This window comes from Pseudoliparis swirei, chromosome 24 (genome assembly GCF_029220125.1).
Source record: "Pseudoliparis swirei isolate HS2019 ecotype Mariana Trench chromosome 24, NWPU_hadal_v1, whole genome shotgun sequence".
In the NCBI taxonomy this organism is placed as follows: domain Eukaryota; kingdom Metazoa; phylum Chordata; class Actinopteri; order Perciformes; family Liparidae; genus Pseudoliparis; species Pseudoliparis swirei.
The window spans coordinates 11,559,845-11,576,382 of record NC_079411.1 but is presented as its reverse complement, the minus strand read 5'-3'; the positions used below and the strand labels follow the sequence as shown (position 1 = coordinate 11,576,382).

Below are 16,538 nucleotides of genomic sequence, written 5' to 3'. Positions count from 1 at the left end.
CATCATTTAATTTCTCATATTTTCAATTATTTTTGTTTCTAACATTTATCTGATTTTGTGTTCGTCCTGTTACGCCAGAGCACACGCCGTGATTCTAGTTCATAACCGTTGTGAGCGGAAGCCCAAAAATACCACGTGTCTCAAACACATCATTTTGACGCCCGCAGCTCATCGTTTTGCCCAAATCTGAAACGTAAACCCCGTAAATCACAATTTAACGTCTGTGTAAACTTCCTCCGCTGCAGAATCGTTCGTAACTACGTGATGAAACGAGTTAATAGAAGAGCCTCCGTCGCCGTGGATACGGGTTCTTACCGGCCGGACCTCTCCGGTGGTGTTGGTGTACTGCCGCGCCAGACCGAAGTCCAGCATGTAGCACTTCCTGTAGGTGGAGGGGAGCCGGCCCATCGCAAAGTTGGACTGCGGGAACAGAACCAGAGAGAGAAGTGAGAGAGGGGGGGGGGGTTAATAATGTAACACAACCCTCCTGACACACTGTAAATACACGATACAATGGGTGTCTTCATTGTACGAGTGTATGAAAATAATCCTTATGCAGATGATACAGCTTTATATATATATATATAAATAAATAAATATTTATATATATGCAGATGATAAAGCTTTATTTATATATATAAATAAATATAAAATATAGTATTTAAATATAAATATATACATATATACACAGATGATATAGCTATATATATATTAGGGCTGTCAATCGATTAAAAATAATTAACTAATTAATCGCACATTTTGAAATTGCGATTAATTAATCGCGATTAATCGCGATTAATTGCGATTAATCGCAATTAAAAGTTAAAAGTTCATTCTTTTTAAAGACCAAACTTCACACAGAGCTGTGTTTTCAAAGAGGCTCCTACCTATAAAGTGCAGCGAGGTATTTAATATCGTGGATGATAAATTGTTTCTTCAGTGAAACATCAGATTAGTAAAAAAAAAAGAAGTATATTGAGACCCCATTGGTCCTGTCATCTTTAACATTGAACACAGCAGAACCAGTGGCCTTGGTAACTGACTGACATTCAAATATGTCACGTTAAACCTCTGGAGGCTGGGCTCATTTTATACATTTTGTGATGATTCAGTTTAGTTGTGTTTTTCTTCTGTCTCCTCCTCCCTTCTCTGTTTTCCTCTGCAGGCCTGGTGTGTGACAGGGAGTTGGCTGGCTCCTCCCAGCAGCAAGCGAGGCACACCTGTTTCCACTCACCTAATCACCTGTGTATAAAGGCCCAGTCCTCTTGCCACTTCCCTGCCAGATAATTCCTTGTGTTCGACCCTACGGTGTGTCTCGCTGCTATCCTGGGTTTTTGCCTCCTGTCTCTGACGTCTCCATGCCAGCCAGCTTCCTGCCTCCACTGCCTTTTTTCTTTGCCTCTGCTTATCTAAGAATAAACTTTTGCTTGTGATCATCTCTCTAAGTCTTTGCTTTGGGGTCCAGTATCTCTAGGCCGTAACAGAATTATCTGGCCAAAGTATGGACCCCAGAGACTGAGAGAATTAAGCAGGCTCTTTCCTCACAAGGAGCTCGTGTGGGGCAGCACGAACGAGCTCTGCAAGGAATCATGGAATCCTCCAGAACCTTGATGCCGGTGTAACTCAGCTCAGCAGCCGCCTGACCCAGTTTTCCACCCAGCTCAACGTTCTGACGGCTCCAGCTCCTGCTTCACCGCCTCCAGCTCCAGATATTCAAGTCATTCATCCCGGCCAACCCCGTGAACCATTCATCCCACCCCTGTGAGGTATTCAGGTGATTCAGGGACATGCAGTCAGTTTCTTCACCAGTGCTCCCTAGTCTTTGATCAGCAGCCTTTAACTTACTCCTCTGACAGAACTAGGATAGCTTTCGTTATGAGTTTGTTATCGGGTAAAGCGTCTGCATGGGCGGTGGTCATAGCCAAGGGTAATCCAGCTATCTATAACTCCTTTCCTGTGTTTGAGACCGAGATGCTTAACGTTTTTGACCACCCGCTTCAGGGTAAGGAGGCCGGTAATCGACTCCTTTCTTTACATCAGGGTTCAGAGTCAGTCTCTACATACTCCATTGATTTCCGCATTCTTGCAGCAGAGAGCGGGTGGGGTGAGGCGGCTCTACAGACAGTTTTTTCCCGTGGATTAAACGAGGAGTTAAAGGACGAGCTAGCTGCTCGAGATGAGACCTCGTCCCTTGAGGAATTAATCTCTTTAGCCATTCGCTTAGATAATCGCCTTCGTGAGAGGCGTAGGGAGAGAACAGGCAAGCAGAGATTCCCTCCCCTTTTCCCAACCCAAGTCACCACGTCCGGCTGGACAGTCTGCACCTCCTAACCCACGCCTGGAACCTTTTCCCTACCGGGACCCACTTCCATCAGCCTCCTCATCTCTAAGCCCAGAGGAGCCTATGCAGCTTGGGAGAATGAGGCTCTCACCTGCCGAACGTGAACGCCGCTTCCTCCAGAAGCTCTGCATATACTGTGGCCAGGCTGGCCACATTCGAGCCAACTGTTCCGTCCTGCCAAAAGAGCAGGCTCATCAGCCAGGGGAGGGGCGCTGGTGAGCCATACATCCGTCTCCCCTGCCCTCGTTAATCGCCTCCAGTTAAAGGGTACTGTTTCCTGTGCACAAGTTTCCCTTCCCCTCCAAGTCTTAGTAGATTCAGGGGCTGACGAGAACTTTATTGACTCTGATGTTGTTTTCCAGTCAAATCTTCCCTCAGAACCCCTTCCCGAGCCCAAGGACATTTTTTCTCTTGATGGTAGACTTCTAGCCCGTGTAACTCACCGTACTGCCCCAGTGTCACTGTTACTCTCAGGTAATCATCATGAGACCATTTCCCTTTATCTCATTCCCTCACCCCTTGCTCCGCTTGTGTTAGGTCTCCCCTGGCTTAAACTCCACAACCCACACATAGACTGGACCACCTTATCCATCATCAATTGGAGTTTGTTCTGCCACTCTCACTGTTTGCACTCTGCCATACCCACCACTGTTACTTCCAAACCTGTTCCCCCTAAGCCTGTTGACCTCACGTCAGTTCCCTCGGAGTATCATGACCTCCAGGAGGTTTTCAGCAAGGATCGTGCCCTGTCTCTACCACCTCACCGACCTTATGACTGTGGCATTGACTTGCTCCCCGGTGCTCCCTTGCCTTCGAGCAGACTATATAATATCTCCAGGCCTGAAAGGGAAGCCATGGAGACTTATATCACTGACTCTGTTGCTACTGGTCTCATTCGCCCTTCTCGCTCTCCATTGGGGGCAGGGTTTTTTTTTGTTGCCAAGAAGGATAAGACTCACGCCCTGTATTGATTTCAGGGCTTGAATGACATCACAGTGAAGAATAAATATCCTCTCCGCTCATAGATTCAGCTTTTGGTTGCTTCCATCAAGCCACCATCTTCTCAAAGTTGGACCTCCGAAATGCCTACCACCTAGTAAGGATAAGGGAGGAGACGAGTGGAAGACTGCATTTAAGACTCCCTGGGACATTTTGAGTATCTTGTTATGCCTTTTGGGTTAACTAACGCCCCTGCTGTGTTTCAGGCACTCATTAATGATGTCCTTCGTGATATGCTTAACAGATTTGTCTTTGTTTATCTTGATGATATCCTCATTTTCTCTCGTGACCCCCAAGAACATGTCCAACACACAAGGTTGGTGCTGCAGAGACTGCTAGAAAACAGACTTTATGTGAAGGCTGAGAAGTGTGCATTTCATGTTTCCTCTGTTTCATTCCTGGGTTTTGTGGTCGAGAAGGGGCAGGTCAGAGCCGACCCTGCCAAAGTCATGGCAGTGGCCGAATGGCCCACTCCTACAACGAGAAAGCAACTCCAAAGGTTCCTTGGTTTTGCCAATTTTTACCGCAGGTTTATTCGTGACTATAGTCGAGCAGCCGCCCCACTCACCAAGCTCACCTCAGTTAAAGTTCCCTTTGTGTGGTCATCTGCAGCTGAGGCTGCTTTTGCTAGGTTGAAGTGTTTGTTTTCCTCTGCTCCTGTGTTGTCTCATCCTGATTCTTCAGCTCCTTTCGTAGTCGAAGTGGATGCCTCCGACACTGGTGTCGGGGCAGTCCTCTCCCAGCGCTCAGCCTCCGACCAGAAGTTGCATCCCTGCGCCTTCTTTTCCCGGCCGGCTCTCCCCGGCAGAAAGGAACTATGATGTGGGCAACCGGGAGCTGCTGGCAGTAGTCTTAGCCCTACAGGAATGGAGGCACTGGCTGGAGGGCACGACTCACCCGTTTGTGGTATGGACTGACCACAGAAACTTATCGTATCTCCGTTCTGCTCGTAGGCTCAACTCTCGCCAGGCTCGGTGGGCGCTTTTTCTGGGCCGGTTCAGCTTCACCCTCACCTATCGGCCAGGCTCACGGAACGTCAAGGCGGATGCCCTGTCACGTCAGTTCGCTCCTCCGGTTGAGGAGTCCTCCGTGGGGACCATTCTGCCATCCTCCTGTGTGGTGGGAGCAGCCAGGTGGGAAGTTGAGAGGGTGGTCCAGGAGGCACAAGAGGACCATCCAGCTCCTGAGGATTGTCCACCGGGTCGGATGTTCGTTCCACCGCACGCCAGATCTTCAGTGCTCCAGTGGGGACATGATGCTAAGATAGCTTGCCATCCAGGAGCACTTCGGACTCTAGGCCTCCTCCAGCAACGCTTCTGGTGGCCCTCCATGTCCTCTGACACCAAGGAGTATGTCGCCGCCTGCTCCGTCTGCGCCCGCAGTAAGGCATCCCACCGCGCCCCTGCTGGCCTTCTCCGCCTCTTCCCATTCCTCATCGGCCTTGGTCTCACATCGCCATGGACTTCGTGACGGGTCTTCACCCATCGGAGGGTAATACAGTTATCCTGACTATTGTTGACCGCTTTTCCAAGGCCGCACATTTCATTCCCTGCCTAAATTACCTTCTGCTCTGGAGACTGCTACACTAGTCACCCAGCATGTTTTAGATTGCATGGCATTCCTCAGGACATTGTTTCAGACAGGGGTCCGCAATTTGCCTCTCGAGTTTGGAAGGCTTTTGCCAGGCGTTGGGGCGTCGGCCAGTCTGTCATCAGGTTACCACCCGCAGACCAATGGCCAGACTGAGCGTGCTAATCAGGACCTGGAGGCAGCCCTTCGCTGTGTCTCTTCTCGCCATCCAGTCTCCTGGGCCTCCCACCTGCCTTGGGTTGAATATGCCCACAACTCCCTGGTTTGCTCCGCCACAGGTATGTCTCCATTCATGGCTTCTGTTGGGTTCCAACCCCTCTCTTCCCCACCCAGGAGAGGGATGTGGCAGTTCCCTCAGTGCAGGGCATCTTCGGCGTGCCCGCAGAGTCTGGCAGGAAGCCCGGGCAGCTCTCACTCGCACTGCTGCTCGCAACCAAAGACTTGCAGACCGCCATCGCACTCCAGCCCCGGACTACCAGCCCGGCCAGAAGGTCTGGTTGTCCTCCCGTGATCTTCCACTCCAGACTGAGTCCCGCAAACTGGCACCCAAGTACATTGGGCGTTTGTGATTGAACGGATTATTAATCCCGCTGTGGTTAGGCTCAAGCTGCCTGCTGGCTTGAAGGTCCACCATCATTCCATGTTTCACTGCTCAAACCAGTTTCCTCCAGTCCTCTGAGTCCTCCGGCCGAGCCCCCTCCTCCCCCCCGGATTATTGACAATCACCCTGCTTTCACCGTCCAGCGGTTGTTGGATGTGCGTAGGCGAGGCCGGGGGTTCCAGTACTTGGTGGATTGGGAGGATACGGGCTAGAGGAGCGTTAAGTGGATCTCCCGCTCCCTTATTTTGGACCCTGATCTCCTTAGGGACTTTTATATTAGGTACCCGGACAAGCCTGGTAGGACGCCAGGAGGCGTCCGTTGAGGGGGGGGTACTGTGATGATTCAGTTTAGTTATGGTTTTGTTGTGTGCCTTTTTGTGTTTTCTTCTGTCTCCTCCTCCCTTCTCTGTTTTCCTCTGCAGGCCTGGTGTGTGACAGGGAGTTGGCTGGCTCCTCCCAGCAGCAAGCGAGGCACACCTGTTTCCACTCACCTAATCACCTGTGTATAAAGGCCTAGTCCTCTTGCCACTTCCCTGCCAGATAATTCCTTGTGTTCGACCCTACGGTGTGTCTCGCTGCTATCCTGGGTTTTTGCCTCCTGTCTCTGACGTCTCCATGCCAGCCAGCTTCCTGCCTCCACTGCCTTTTTTCTTTGCCTCTGCTTATCTAAGAATAAACTTTTTGCTTGTGATCATCTCTCTAAGTCTTTTGCTTTGGGGTCCAGTATCTCTAGGCCGTAACACATTTTACAAAAAAAATTAAATTCACCGTTTAACCCTTGTGTTGCCTTCGGGTCATTTTGACCCGAATCAATATTACATCCTCCTGCCGCCTTCGGGTTAATTTGACCCCATTCAATGTTTAATGTCGGTGTTCTTTCGGTAGTCAACAAACAAACATAAAGTGCCTCACACTTAAACTTGGAAAACAATATTAATTCTAATAATTTTCTGGAGGTTTTAATTGCTGGCGTCAAATTGAACCCAAAGGGTAAAATATGTTAGTAAATATAAAGGTAACAGGAGGGTGAAACATTGAATCGGGTCAAAATGACACAAAGGCGGGGGGAGGGTGTAATATTTAATCGGGTCAAAATGACCCGAAGGCAACACAAGGGTTAAAAGTGTTTCCCTTCTTTTTAAAGACAAAACTTCACAGAGCTGTGTTTTCAAAGAGGCTCCTACATATAAAGTGCCAGCGAGGTATTTAATATCGTGGATGATAAATTGTTTCTTCAGTGAAACAGATTAGTAAAAAAGAAGTATATTGAGACCCCATTGGTCCTGTCATCTTTAACATTGAACAGCAGCAGAACCAGTGGCCTTGGTAACTGACTGACATTCAAATATGTCACGTTAACCCTCTGGAGGCTGGGGGCATTTTATACATTTTACAAAATAAATTAAATTCACCGTTTAAAGTCTTTTGCATGTGACACACCCCCACGTGTTATACATCAAACATTCCAGAACAATCTCAGCTCTATATATTGAGGCACATTGTCCTCGCGCCGTGTCCTCTGGTTCTCTGACTGACAGGCTGCTAAATGAGCCTAACCTGTGAGGTGGGAGGTCCTTTGTGATTTACTGAGTGTTCATTGGTTTTTTTCCCCCCAAAATGTTGACAGACAAACGGATTGACCAATCACGTTGAAGGTTTCGTGTGTCGCGTTCTTTCCGCGCCGCGTCACCCGACACGTCCCCTCCGTTCCTCTGTGTATCAGAGGGGGAGACGGGAGGAAGGAGGAGCAGGAGGAAACCCGACTGATTCATCCACGAGTTAAACTCATTTATGCTCCTTATTTTCGCGGAGAAATGATTGTTTTAAAAACGGAAACAGTGTCAAACCGTACTGCCGCGGTTTAAAAAAAAAAAAAAAAAACTTGCGTTAATTGCGTTAAAATATTTTAGTGCGTTAACGCGGCCAAATTAATCGCATAGATTAACGCGTTAACGCTGACAGCCCTAATATATATATATGCAGATGATACAGCTTTATATATATAAATAAATAAATATATATATATATTTATATATATGCAGATGATAAAGCTTTATTTATATATACAGGACTGTCTCAGAAAATTAGAATATTGTGATGAAGTTCTTTATTTTCTGTAATGCAATTAAAAAAACAAAAATGTCATGCATTCTGGATTCATTACAAATCAACTGAAATATTGCAAGCCTTTTATTCTTTTAATATTGCTGATTATGGCTTACAGCTTAAGAAAACTCTAAAATCCTATCTCATAAAATTTTAATATTTCCTCAGACCAAGTAAAAAAAAGATTTATAACAGCTGAGTGTTTGTCAAGGCTCAGGAAACCCTTGCAGGTGTTTCGAGTTCATTAGACAATTCAAGTGATTTGTTTAATACCCTACTAGTATACTTTTTCATGATATTCTAATATTTAGAGATAGGATATTTGAGTTTTCTTAAGCTGTAAGCCATAATCAGCAATATTAAAAGAATAAAAGGCTTGCAATATTTCAGTTGATTTGTAATGAATCCAGAATGCCTGACATTTTTGTTTTTTTAATTGCATTGCAGAAAATAAAGAACTTCATCACAATATTCTAATTTTCTGAGACAGTCCTGTATATATAAATAAATAAATATAAAATATAGTATTTAAATATAAATACATATATACACAGATGATATAGCTATATATATATATATGCAGATACAGCTTTATATATACATATATATACTGTATATATGCAGATAGTACAGCTTTATACATATGTATATAAATAAATATATATCTATATATATAAATCTGTATCATCTGCATATATATATTTATGCAGATGATACAGCTTTATACATATATATGTATATGTATATATATATATATAAAGCTGTATCATCTGCATAAGGATTATTTTCACACATATTTGTGTGATTTCTTTACAGATAGTAAAAAACCTCTTTTTGACACCAGGATGTCGGCTTAATGTCCACATTCCGGAGGAACTAGTTGATATATATTCTTTATATATATTTCCTATACATATTTTTTAAACGACACTCCTTTTCTCTGCTCAGTAGACGAATGAATATACTTTCTGTTTCTTTATTTCTATCTCATTATTATCTCGCCTGACGTTCCGCTGCAGCTGACGGAACAGAACCTTTTGGGTCGCGTGCCCCGAGGACCCCTCCGGCTCTTCACACCTTCAGATGCCTGTTTTTATTTGCATGGCTCTTCAGCTCTTACGCTGTGTGACCTCTCTGAGGACCAGAGCCAGATGTTACTGGGAGTTCCTCTGCTTTATTCTTTTCTCTTCCTGTTTTAGTCCATTTCCCCGTTAACTCCTTCACATTTAATGAAGTTAAATGGCTTGAAGGTCGGATGAGAAACGGTGAGAATAAACCGAGGAGAATTGAAAGTATAAAAAGCTTCTCCTTCTTGACGCTTCTGCGTACATAATTTGATTTGGAGTCGACCCGATCGGAGCTGCATTGCATTAACGAGCCGGCGCCGCGACCTTCCTCCTGCGCCCTCGTCATCATTTGTCCTCCAGCTTTTGTTCCAGCTCTGCTTGTTAATATAAAAATGTGTAAATGGATTTTTTCCCCGGTCTACGACTGAACTTCACGGCTGTCAACGTTCACATTTTATCTTGTAAAGCAAGTCAATCTTGTTTGATGAAGTGATTAGTAAAACTGTATTTTTATATTTCAATATATGACATTATTATCTGGAGTAATAGTTGTAATTTATGTGAGTGCATAACACAAAAAAAATCTCAGGGTTAACATTTTCCTGTCTATTAAAGACAATATTATTTTCTTACTACGAATTTAACACTCTTCATTAAATTAATTACCTGCTTTCTCTATTTATTTATTTTAAATCATGATATTTTGAACTTTTGTCTTGTTTTTTTTAAATTAATACATTTTGTGTGTTTTTTTCTTCTTCTTCTAATATTCATGTTTCAGATGATTATTAATCATCACCAATTAACTAATCTATCAGGACTTTAATAACATACATGCAGCTCCTCCTTGTCTGAGGAATTGTGTGATTATAATTTTTATTTTGAGTGTTTTCTTCTTGTTCCACAACATTAAAAGTGTTCTTTGTTGTTTCTATCATTTACAAATGAATGACAACAATTAAAAAATGCATTTTCATGCATTTAAATAGCAAGAAATCTGTTTTCTCAGATCAAAATATAAATCATAAGCTTCGAATCGAATGTGAAACCACAGAAGAAAACCACAACGTCCTTCTGTAAAGAAACCTCTGAGGACAAGAGAAGTGGGAGAAGAGGGAGAAGATGGAGAAGTGGGGGAAGATGGAGAAGTGGGAGAAGAGGAAGAGGATGGAGAAGTGGGGGAAGAGGGGGAAGAGGAAGAGAAGTGGGAGAAGAGGAAGAGAAGTGGGAGAAGAGGAAGAGAAGTGGGAGAAGATGAAGAGAAGTGGGGGAAGAGGGAGAAAAGTGGGAGAAGATGGAGAAGTGGGAGAAGAGGAAGAGAAGTGGGAGAAGATGGAGAAGTGGGAGAAGAGGAAGAGAAGTGGGAGAAGATGGAGAAGTGGGGGAAGATGGAGAAGTGGGGGAAGAGGAAGAGAAGTGGGAGAAGAGGAAGAGAAGTGGGAGAAGATGGAGAAGTGGGGGAAGAGGTAGAAGATGGAGAAATGGGAGAAGTGGGAGAAGAGGAAGAGAAGTGGGGGAAGAGGAAGAAGATGGAGAAGTGGGGGAAGAGGAAGAGAAGTGGGGAAGAGGAAGAGAAGTGGGAGAAGATGGAGAAGTGGGGGAAGAGGAAGAGAAGTGGGAGAAGAGGAAGAGAAGTGGGAGAAGATGGAGAAGTGGGGGAAGAGGAAGAGAAGTGGGAGAAGAGGAAGAGAAGTGGGGGAAGAGGTAGAAGATGGAGAAATGGGAGAAGTGGGGCAAGAGGAAGAGAAGTGGGAGAAGATGGAGAAGTGGGAGAAGTGGGGGAAGATGGAGAAGTGGGGGAAGAGGGAGAAGAGAGGGAAGAGGAAGAGAAGTGGGGGAAGAGGAAGAAGAGGGGAAAGAGGAAGAGAAGTGGGGGAAGAGGAAGAAGAGGGGGAAGAGGAAGAGAAGTGGTTTCCAGCGTACCGGTTTGATGTCCCGGTGCAGGAAGCCCACCGAGTGGATGGCTTCGATGGACTCCAGGATCTGCTTCCCGAGCCGCAGCGTGGTGCTCATGGTGAAGGTGCCTCTGGGCTGACTCCTCCTCAGGTCGGCCAGGTTACGGCCCTGCTGCCACACGGTGGAGACGGTTGCTGAGCAACAACGTTGAAAGAAACTACCGTGGAAGTAAACAATCTGCCAACGATCATCTCAGTGAACCTCAACAACTACAATTCTCACGAGGCGACGTCATAAGGTCACTATGACGATCGGAGCTGAACTCTGTATTTATGTCCTTCACAATAAAAGCCTGCCGGACCCGCTCTTACGCTTACCTGAAGCTGCATGACCACGTAGTTGAATTTGTCGTTTCTTCCGCAGCCAATGAACTTACAGACGTGGTTTTTACCTGGAGGGAAAAAGAAAAGGGAGTAAATCAAACTGCAAAATATTACAAATCAACACCTGAAGGAATGTAAAATAATATAATGTAACACAACACCTGACGATAAAATTTGTGTAGTCATTGTTTGAGTGTAAGAAAACAATTGTTTTCTACGGAGATGATATAGCTTTATATATATTTATATATATATAAATATATATATTTAAATATATATAAAGCTGTATCTTTAAAAAAAAAAAAAAATTGTAAATGCTAAGAATTAACCAGTAAAAAACTTTCCTTTTTTCTTTTTCTCCTTTATAGCAAATATAATAATGACATTAATTTAGCTCACTTCAAATGTCTCACTTGTACGTCTTACTTTATGTTTATATGTGCATGGTGTTGAAGAAAGGCGGGGCTTTATTTCCACTCTGCAGTATTTCAGACGTAAACGTTGAACCGGGTTCAAAGGTCGTCGAGGTCTCACCCTGCAGCTTCTTCAGCACCGCCACCTCCATCTTCAGCACCTGTTTGGGCTGCTGGGCCGACTCCACCTTCAGCGCCACGTTCTCCCGCGTCAGCAGGTCCAAGGCCTCGTAGATCTCCCCAAACCCGCCTCCGCCGATCTTCTTCAGCTGGGGACGGAGGACGGAGGGTTGTCATCCCTTCTTTATTTGATCTCCTTGTTTTCCTCAATCTCTCTTCTTACCATTTTTCCAATTTCATCCCATTGTCTTCTTTTCAAACGCATTAATTCATACAAAATAAAATAAAATCTGACCATTTAAAGACAAATTAAAGGATTCAAGTCTTCTTTCTCAAATCTTTTAGCCCTTATTCTTTTAATTCCCCTCTTTCATTCCTTTCCATCTTCTTCCTCCCTTCTTCCTGTATTTCAATCTTTCCTTCTTCTCTTCCTTGATTCACCCCATAACACCTCATCCCCTTTTCACTTCCATTTATCCCAAATTTGCCCCTTCTTCCATTCTTTTTTGTTCTTTTTTTTCATTACAGTCATACATATATATATATATATATATATAAATATGCGCGTTCTACTAGTCGGTTCAGTGGGTTTCCCAGTCAATTGAAGTGCAAACAGCCTGCGGGCTCCGCGCTGCGATCTGATTGGCCGAGGCAGGAACCGCATTACATAATAGAAATGAAGAAAACTAAAACAGTATGTAGAGATTCTTTAAAAAATATATATTTTTAAAAATTGTATAACTATCTATAACATTATAAATATGGTATTGTATTATATTTTAGGTGAAGAATAAGCATTTCCGTCATTTGTTTGATTTTAAACTATAATAATAATAATAATAATAATAATAATAATAATGAAGAAAAAGAAAACAATATGTATATAGATTTTTGTTTTTACATATAAATATATATATAGAAAAAATAATAAAATCAAAGGCTTGTACAGCTGAATCTGAGCAGTGAGCTGGAGGGTGGGGGGGTGGGGGCGTTCCTGACTCACCACTTTCCATCGGTCTTTGACCATGCAGTTCGGCGGCAGGATGTCGGCCTGCTCGGACGTCCCGTTCATGTTGGCGTTGTCCTGGAGGCCGGGGACTAGGCACTGCATCTGCCAGCCAGACAGAACACGAGCAGCTCCCAGCTTAAAAGAGCCATTTATCTGTGAGAAGGGGGGGGATGGGGGACATGGGGGGGAGGATGGGGGGGAGAAAGGCAGAAGAGTCAGTAAATGAAAACACATCGTCGTCTCGGTACTGGGAGGCTCCCAGCGTAACCACAGCGCCCCCTGTGGCCGGGATGGGCACAGCAGTCCAGTATGACAACAGGCATTAGTGGTGGCTGCCATTAGAAGCCATTCTTCAGCTGGATCAGGCGACAGGCCGGTGGAGGGTGAGGGGGGGGGGGGGTGAGGGGGATGTGATGGTATTTGCAGTAACTGGAGCAAATATCATGAGAGCAGAGGAAGCAGCCGGACACTCTGCGCCGTGGACTCCGCCCACACCGGGCCGGAGGGTCATCGACCTTCTGGACCAACGGCCCGAACACGATCCACCTGAACGACGAGGCGCCGCGAGAAATACAGGTGCTCATCACAGACTGTGGTTGACCACCTGTTATTCTTACTTTGTCTCATTCTAAAGTTTGACTCCCGTCTTTCCTCTGAGAGTCAGATGCTCAAACCGCTCTCGGCCGCCAGTTAGCGTAGCTTAGCATAAAGACTGGAAACGAGGGGAAACAGCTAGCCTGGCTCTGTCGGGTAACTAAATCCACCTGCCTGGTATTAAAATAGCTTTTACTGGGGTTCACGGGGGGTGAGCGGCACTAGTTATTGGCTGTGACCAGCATTCAGCCAGCTTAAGACTCCAGGAAGTCACCGGTCCCAGAAACAAAAGCCACAACAAGATAAAACCGGTTCATCGTGGCGCTTTGGAGACGCTGGTCTGGATGGATTTTGTACATTCTGGATCGCACCAGGCTAAATGTCCCCTCCCCCTCAGCCCCCGTTTCTGTTCTTTATGCTAAGCTAACCAGCTGCTAGCTGTAGCTTCATATTTAGCGTACACACACGAGAGCATCGATCTGAGAATCTAACTCTCGGAGAGGAAAGAAAAGATTTCACTAAACGTGGAAATATTACTTTCGAAATACGATTCAGAGGGAAAACTTGAGAATACTGAACGCTTTGATTGATTTGTTGACTGAGTCATTTCCTCAAAACGGGAAGAGAGGAATATTCAAAGAGAAAACAGAACGTTTTTTTTAAAGACGCCCATCAAATAAAAAGTACTGCCGCGTTGCGTCGCCTTCTTCTCGATTCGGGTTGTTTAGTCGTACGGGTATCGGGGTTTATGTTTTGTCTTAAGACGCTAAGAATCGGTGTTAAACTTGGCAGGAAGCGAACGCCCCCGAGGCGAAACGGTGAGACTCGGCGAGCCGGATGAGTTTGGGTCGAAGGTTAGAAAGATCAAACGGCCTGGGAGGAGCGCTTGGCCTCGGCAGACGACTGCTGGGGATAGAAAAACCCACCGGTCTTTACGGAATGTGGGTCACGGTTTAATGTCGGCAGCGCTGAGAGATGTAAACCTGGAATATTGGACGGAAGGTTTTAACAATTATTGTTTTCGCATTATTATAACATAGAGATTATGATTATTGAACAGCTGACGAGTCTGAAGAAGAACGAGGGGATCCTGCTCCTCTCGCAGCCGCCGGCTGAAACTGCATCGCCCCGCAACCCGAGACAAGCCGCTACGGCGCCAACGCCGCTAACGCCGCTAATGTCTCTAACGCCGCCAACGTCTCTAACGCCGCTAACGTCTCTAACGCCGCTAATGCCAACGCAACTAACGCCAATGCCGCTAACGCTAATGTCACCAACGTCTCTAACGCCGCTAATGCCAACGCAACTAACGCCAACAACGTCTCTAACGCCGCTAATGCCAACGCAACTAACGCCAATGCCGCTAACGCTAATGTCACCAACGTCTCTAACGCCGCTAATGCCAACGCAACTAACGCCAACGCCGCCAACGTCTCTAACGCCGCTAATGCCAACGCAACTAACGCCAACGCCGCCAACGTCTCTAATGCCGCTAATGCCAACGCAACTAACGCCAACGCCGCCAACGTCTCTAATGCCGCTAATGCCAACGCAACTAACGCCAATGCCGCTAACGCCAACGTCGCCAACGCCGCTAACGCCGCTAATGCCAACGCAACTAACGCCAACGCCGCCAACGTCTCTAACACCGCTAACGCCAACGTCTCTAACGCCGCTAATGCCAACGCAACTAACGCCAACGCCGCCAACGTCTCTAATGCCGCTAATGCCAACGCAACTAACGCCAACGCCGCCAACGTCTCTAACGCCGCTAATGCCAACGCAACTAACGCCCACGCCGCTAACGCCGCCAACGCCGCCGCCGCCGCTCTGACGCAACACCGTCCGCCGTGATTGGTCGTCGGCGGGGAACATGGCATGTCAGTCCCCCCCCCCCCCATGCTATTCTCGCATGCAAAAAAAAAGAAATGCCTCCATCGGTGCATGCAGAGCTCAGGCGGACTGCAGAACCAATGGAGGGCGAGTCCGCCGTGTTTCCAGTGGGACCAGCTCCGACAGCAGGACTGGGCGGACTGGGAAGGAGGCTTCTCTGCACCTGCAGTGATGCAGCTGTGTTACACAGCAGCAGGAGCAGCGGTAGCAGCAGCAGCATCATCATAACCATCATCATCATCATCACCATCACCACCAGCTGACCAGCGACCAGCAGCTGGGAGTCACACTGGAGCTGTCGTGAAACCTGCTGCAGGCCTCAACGCACTGCTGAGCCGCCAATCACTGCAGAGGGGCGGGGCCTCAGAGCTTCTCTGAATTCACAGCAACTGGAAGTCCAACAACCGGCCAATCAGCACTCACAGAATAAAGAGATGCGGTCGTTTCATGTATGTACACTACCGTTCAAAAGTTTGGGATCACTTAGAAATGTCTTTATTTTTCAAAGAAAAACACTGTTTTTTCAATAAAGATAACATTAATCATAAATACCCTCTATACATTGTTAATGTGGTAAATGACTATTCTAGGTGGAAACGTCTGGTTTCTAATGAAATATCTCCAGAGGTGTATAGAGGCCCATTTCCATCAACTATACTCCAGTGTTCTAATGGTACATTGTGTTTGCTAATCGCCTTAGAAGACTAATGTCTGATTAGAAAACCCGTGCAATTATGTTAGCACAGCTGAAAACAGTTATGCTGGTGATATAAGCTATACAACTGGCCTTCCTTTGAGCTTGAAGTTTGTAGAACAAAATTAATATTTCAAATATTAATCATTATTTCTAACCTTGTCAATGTCTTGACTATATTTTATATTCATTTGATAAATAAAAGTGTGATTTTTCATGGAAGACACGAAATTGTCTGGGTGATCCCAAACTTTTGAACGGTAGTGTCCACTTAACATAGAATTAGTTTAGTGTATTGTACGGCAAAGGTTAGCGTGTATAATATAGCTATGATGAGCAGTATGGTGGGATGTTATATGGTAGTCGTATAGTAACATAGGAGTAAAGCATATATATATTTAAATATATATTGTTTTCTATTTTTTTTTTTTTTTTTTCTTTATTTTATATAAATTATGATTTATTTGATTTTAATTTAGGATAGGAAATAAGCATTTTTTGCTTCTACCTATACCTTTTGTCTTTTGTATATTATATAGAATAATATTGTATTGATTTGATTGACTGAATCAAATAAAATACACAAAACACAAATAATAAAAGTTATTCAAAAAATACAAAGTATGCTGTATTACAGCTTTGTATATTATTACATCATATCTGACAATATAGTGCAGTAGAGTTGTACACTAGAGTTGAAAAATAGCATGTATAATATTGTATTTATCATATTTTGAAATTGTGTTATAGTAAAGTTATTATATTGTTATCAGGTTAGTTATGTCACATTATAAAGTATTATATTTGTACATTGTAATATATATATATATAT

At 44.9% G+C, this 16,538-nt stretch overlaps 1 protein-coding gene across 5 annotated transcripts in view; it reads right to left on the bottom strand.

The window, feature by feature from the left end:
* The window catches only part of ttbk1a (tau tubulin kinase 1a), a 47,487-nt gene that overhangs the window by 27,295 nt on the left and 3,654 nt on the right, over positions 1 to 16,538 (bottom strand). For 3 of the 5 annotated variants that reach the window (XM_056408615.1, XM_056408617.1, XM_056408619.1), the window contains 5 exons: positions 12,520 to 12,678; positions 11,518 to 11,665; positions 10,978 to 11,051; positions 10,628 to 10,771; positions 316 to 420 (listed from right to left, as the gene is read on the bottom strand). In XM_056408615.1, coding sequence (XP_056264590.1) covers positions 316 to 420; positions 10,628 to 10,771; positions 10,978 to 11,051; positions 11,518 to 11,665; positions 12,520 to 12,678 — 630 coding nt within the window. The remainder of the gene's footprint in view (positions 1 to 315; positions 421 to 10,627; positions 10,772 to 10,977; positions 11,052 to 11,517; positions 11,666 to 12,519; positions 12,679 to 16,538) is intronic. The other 2 variants (XM_056408618.1, XM_056408616.1) reach the window with 1 other exon arrangement.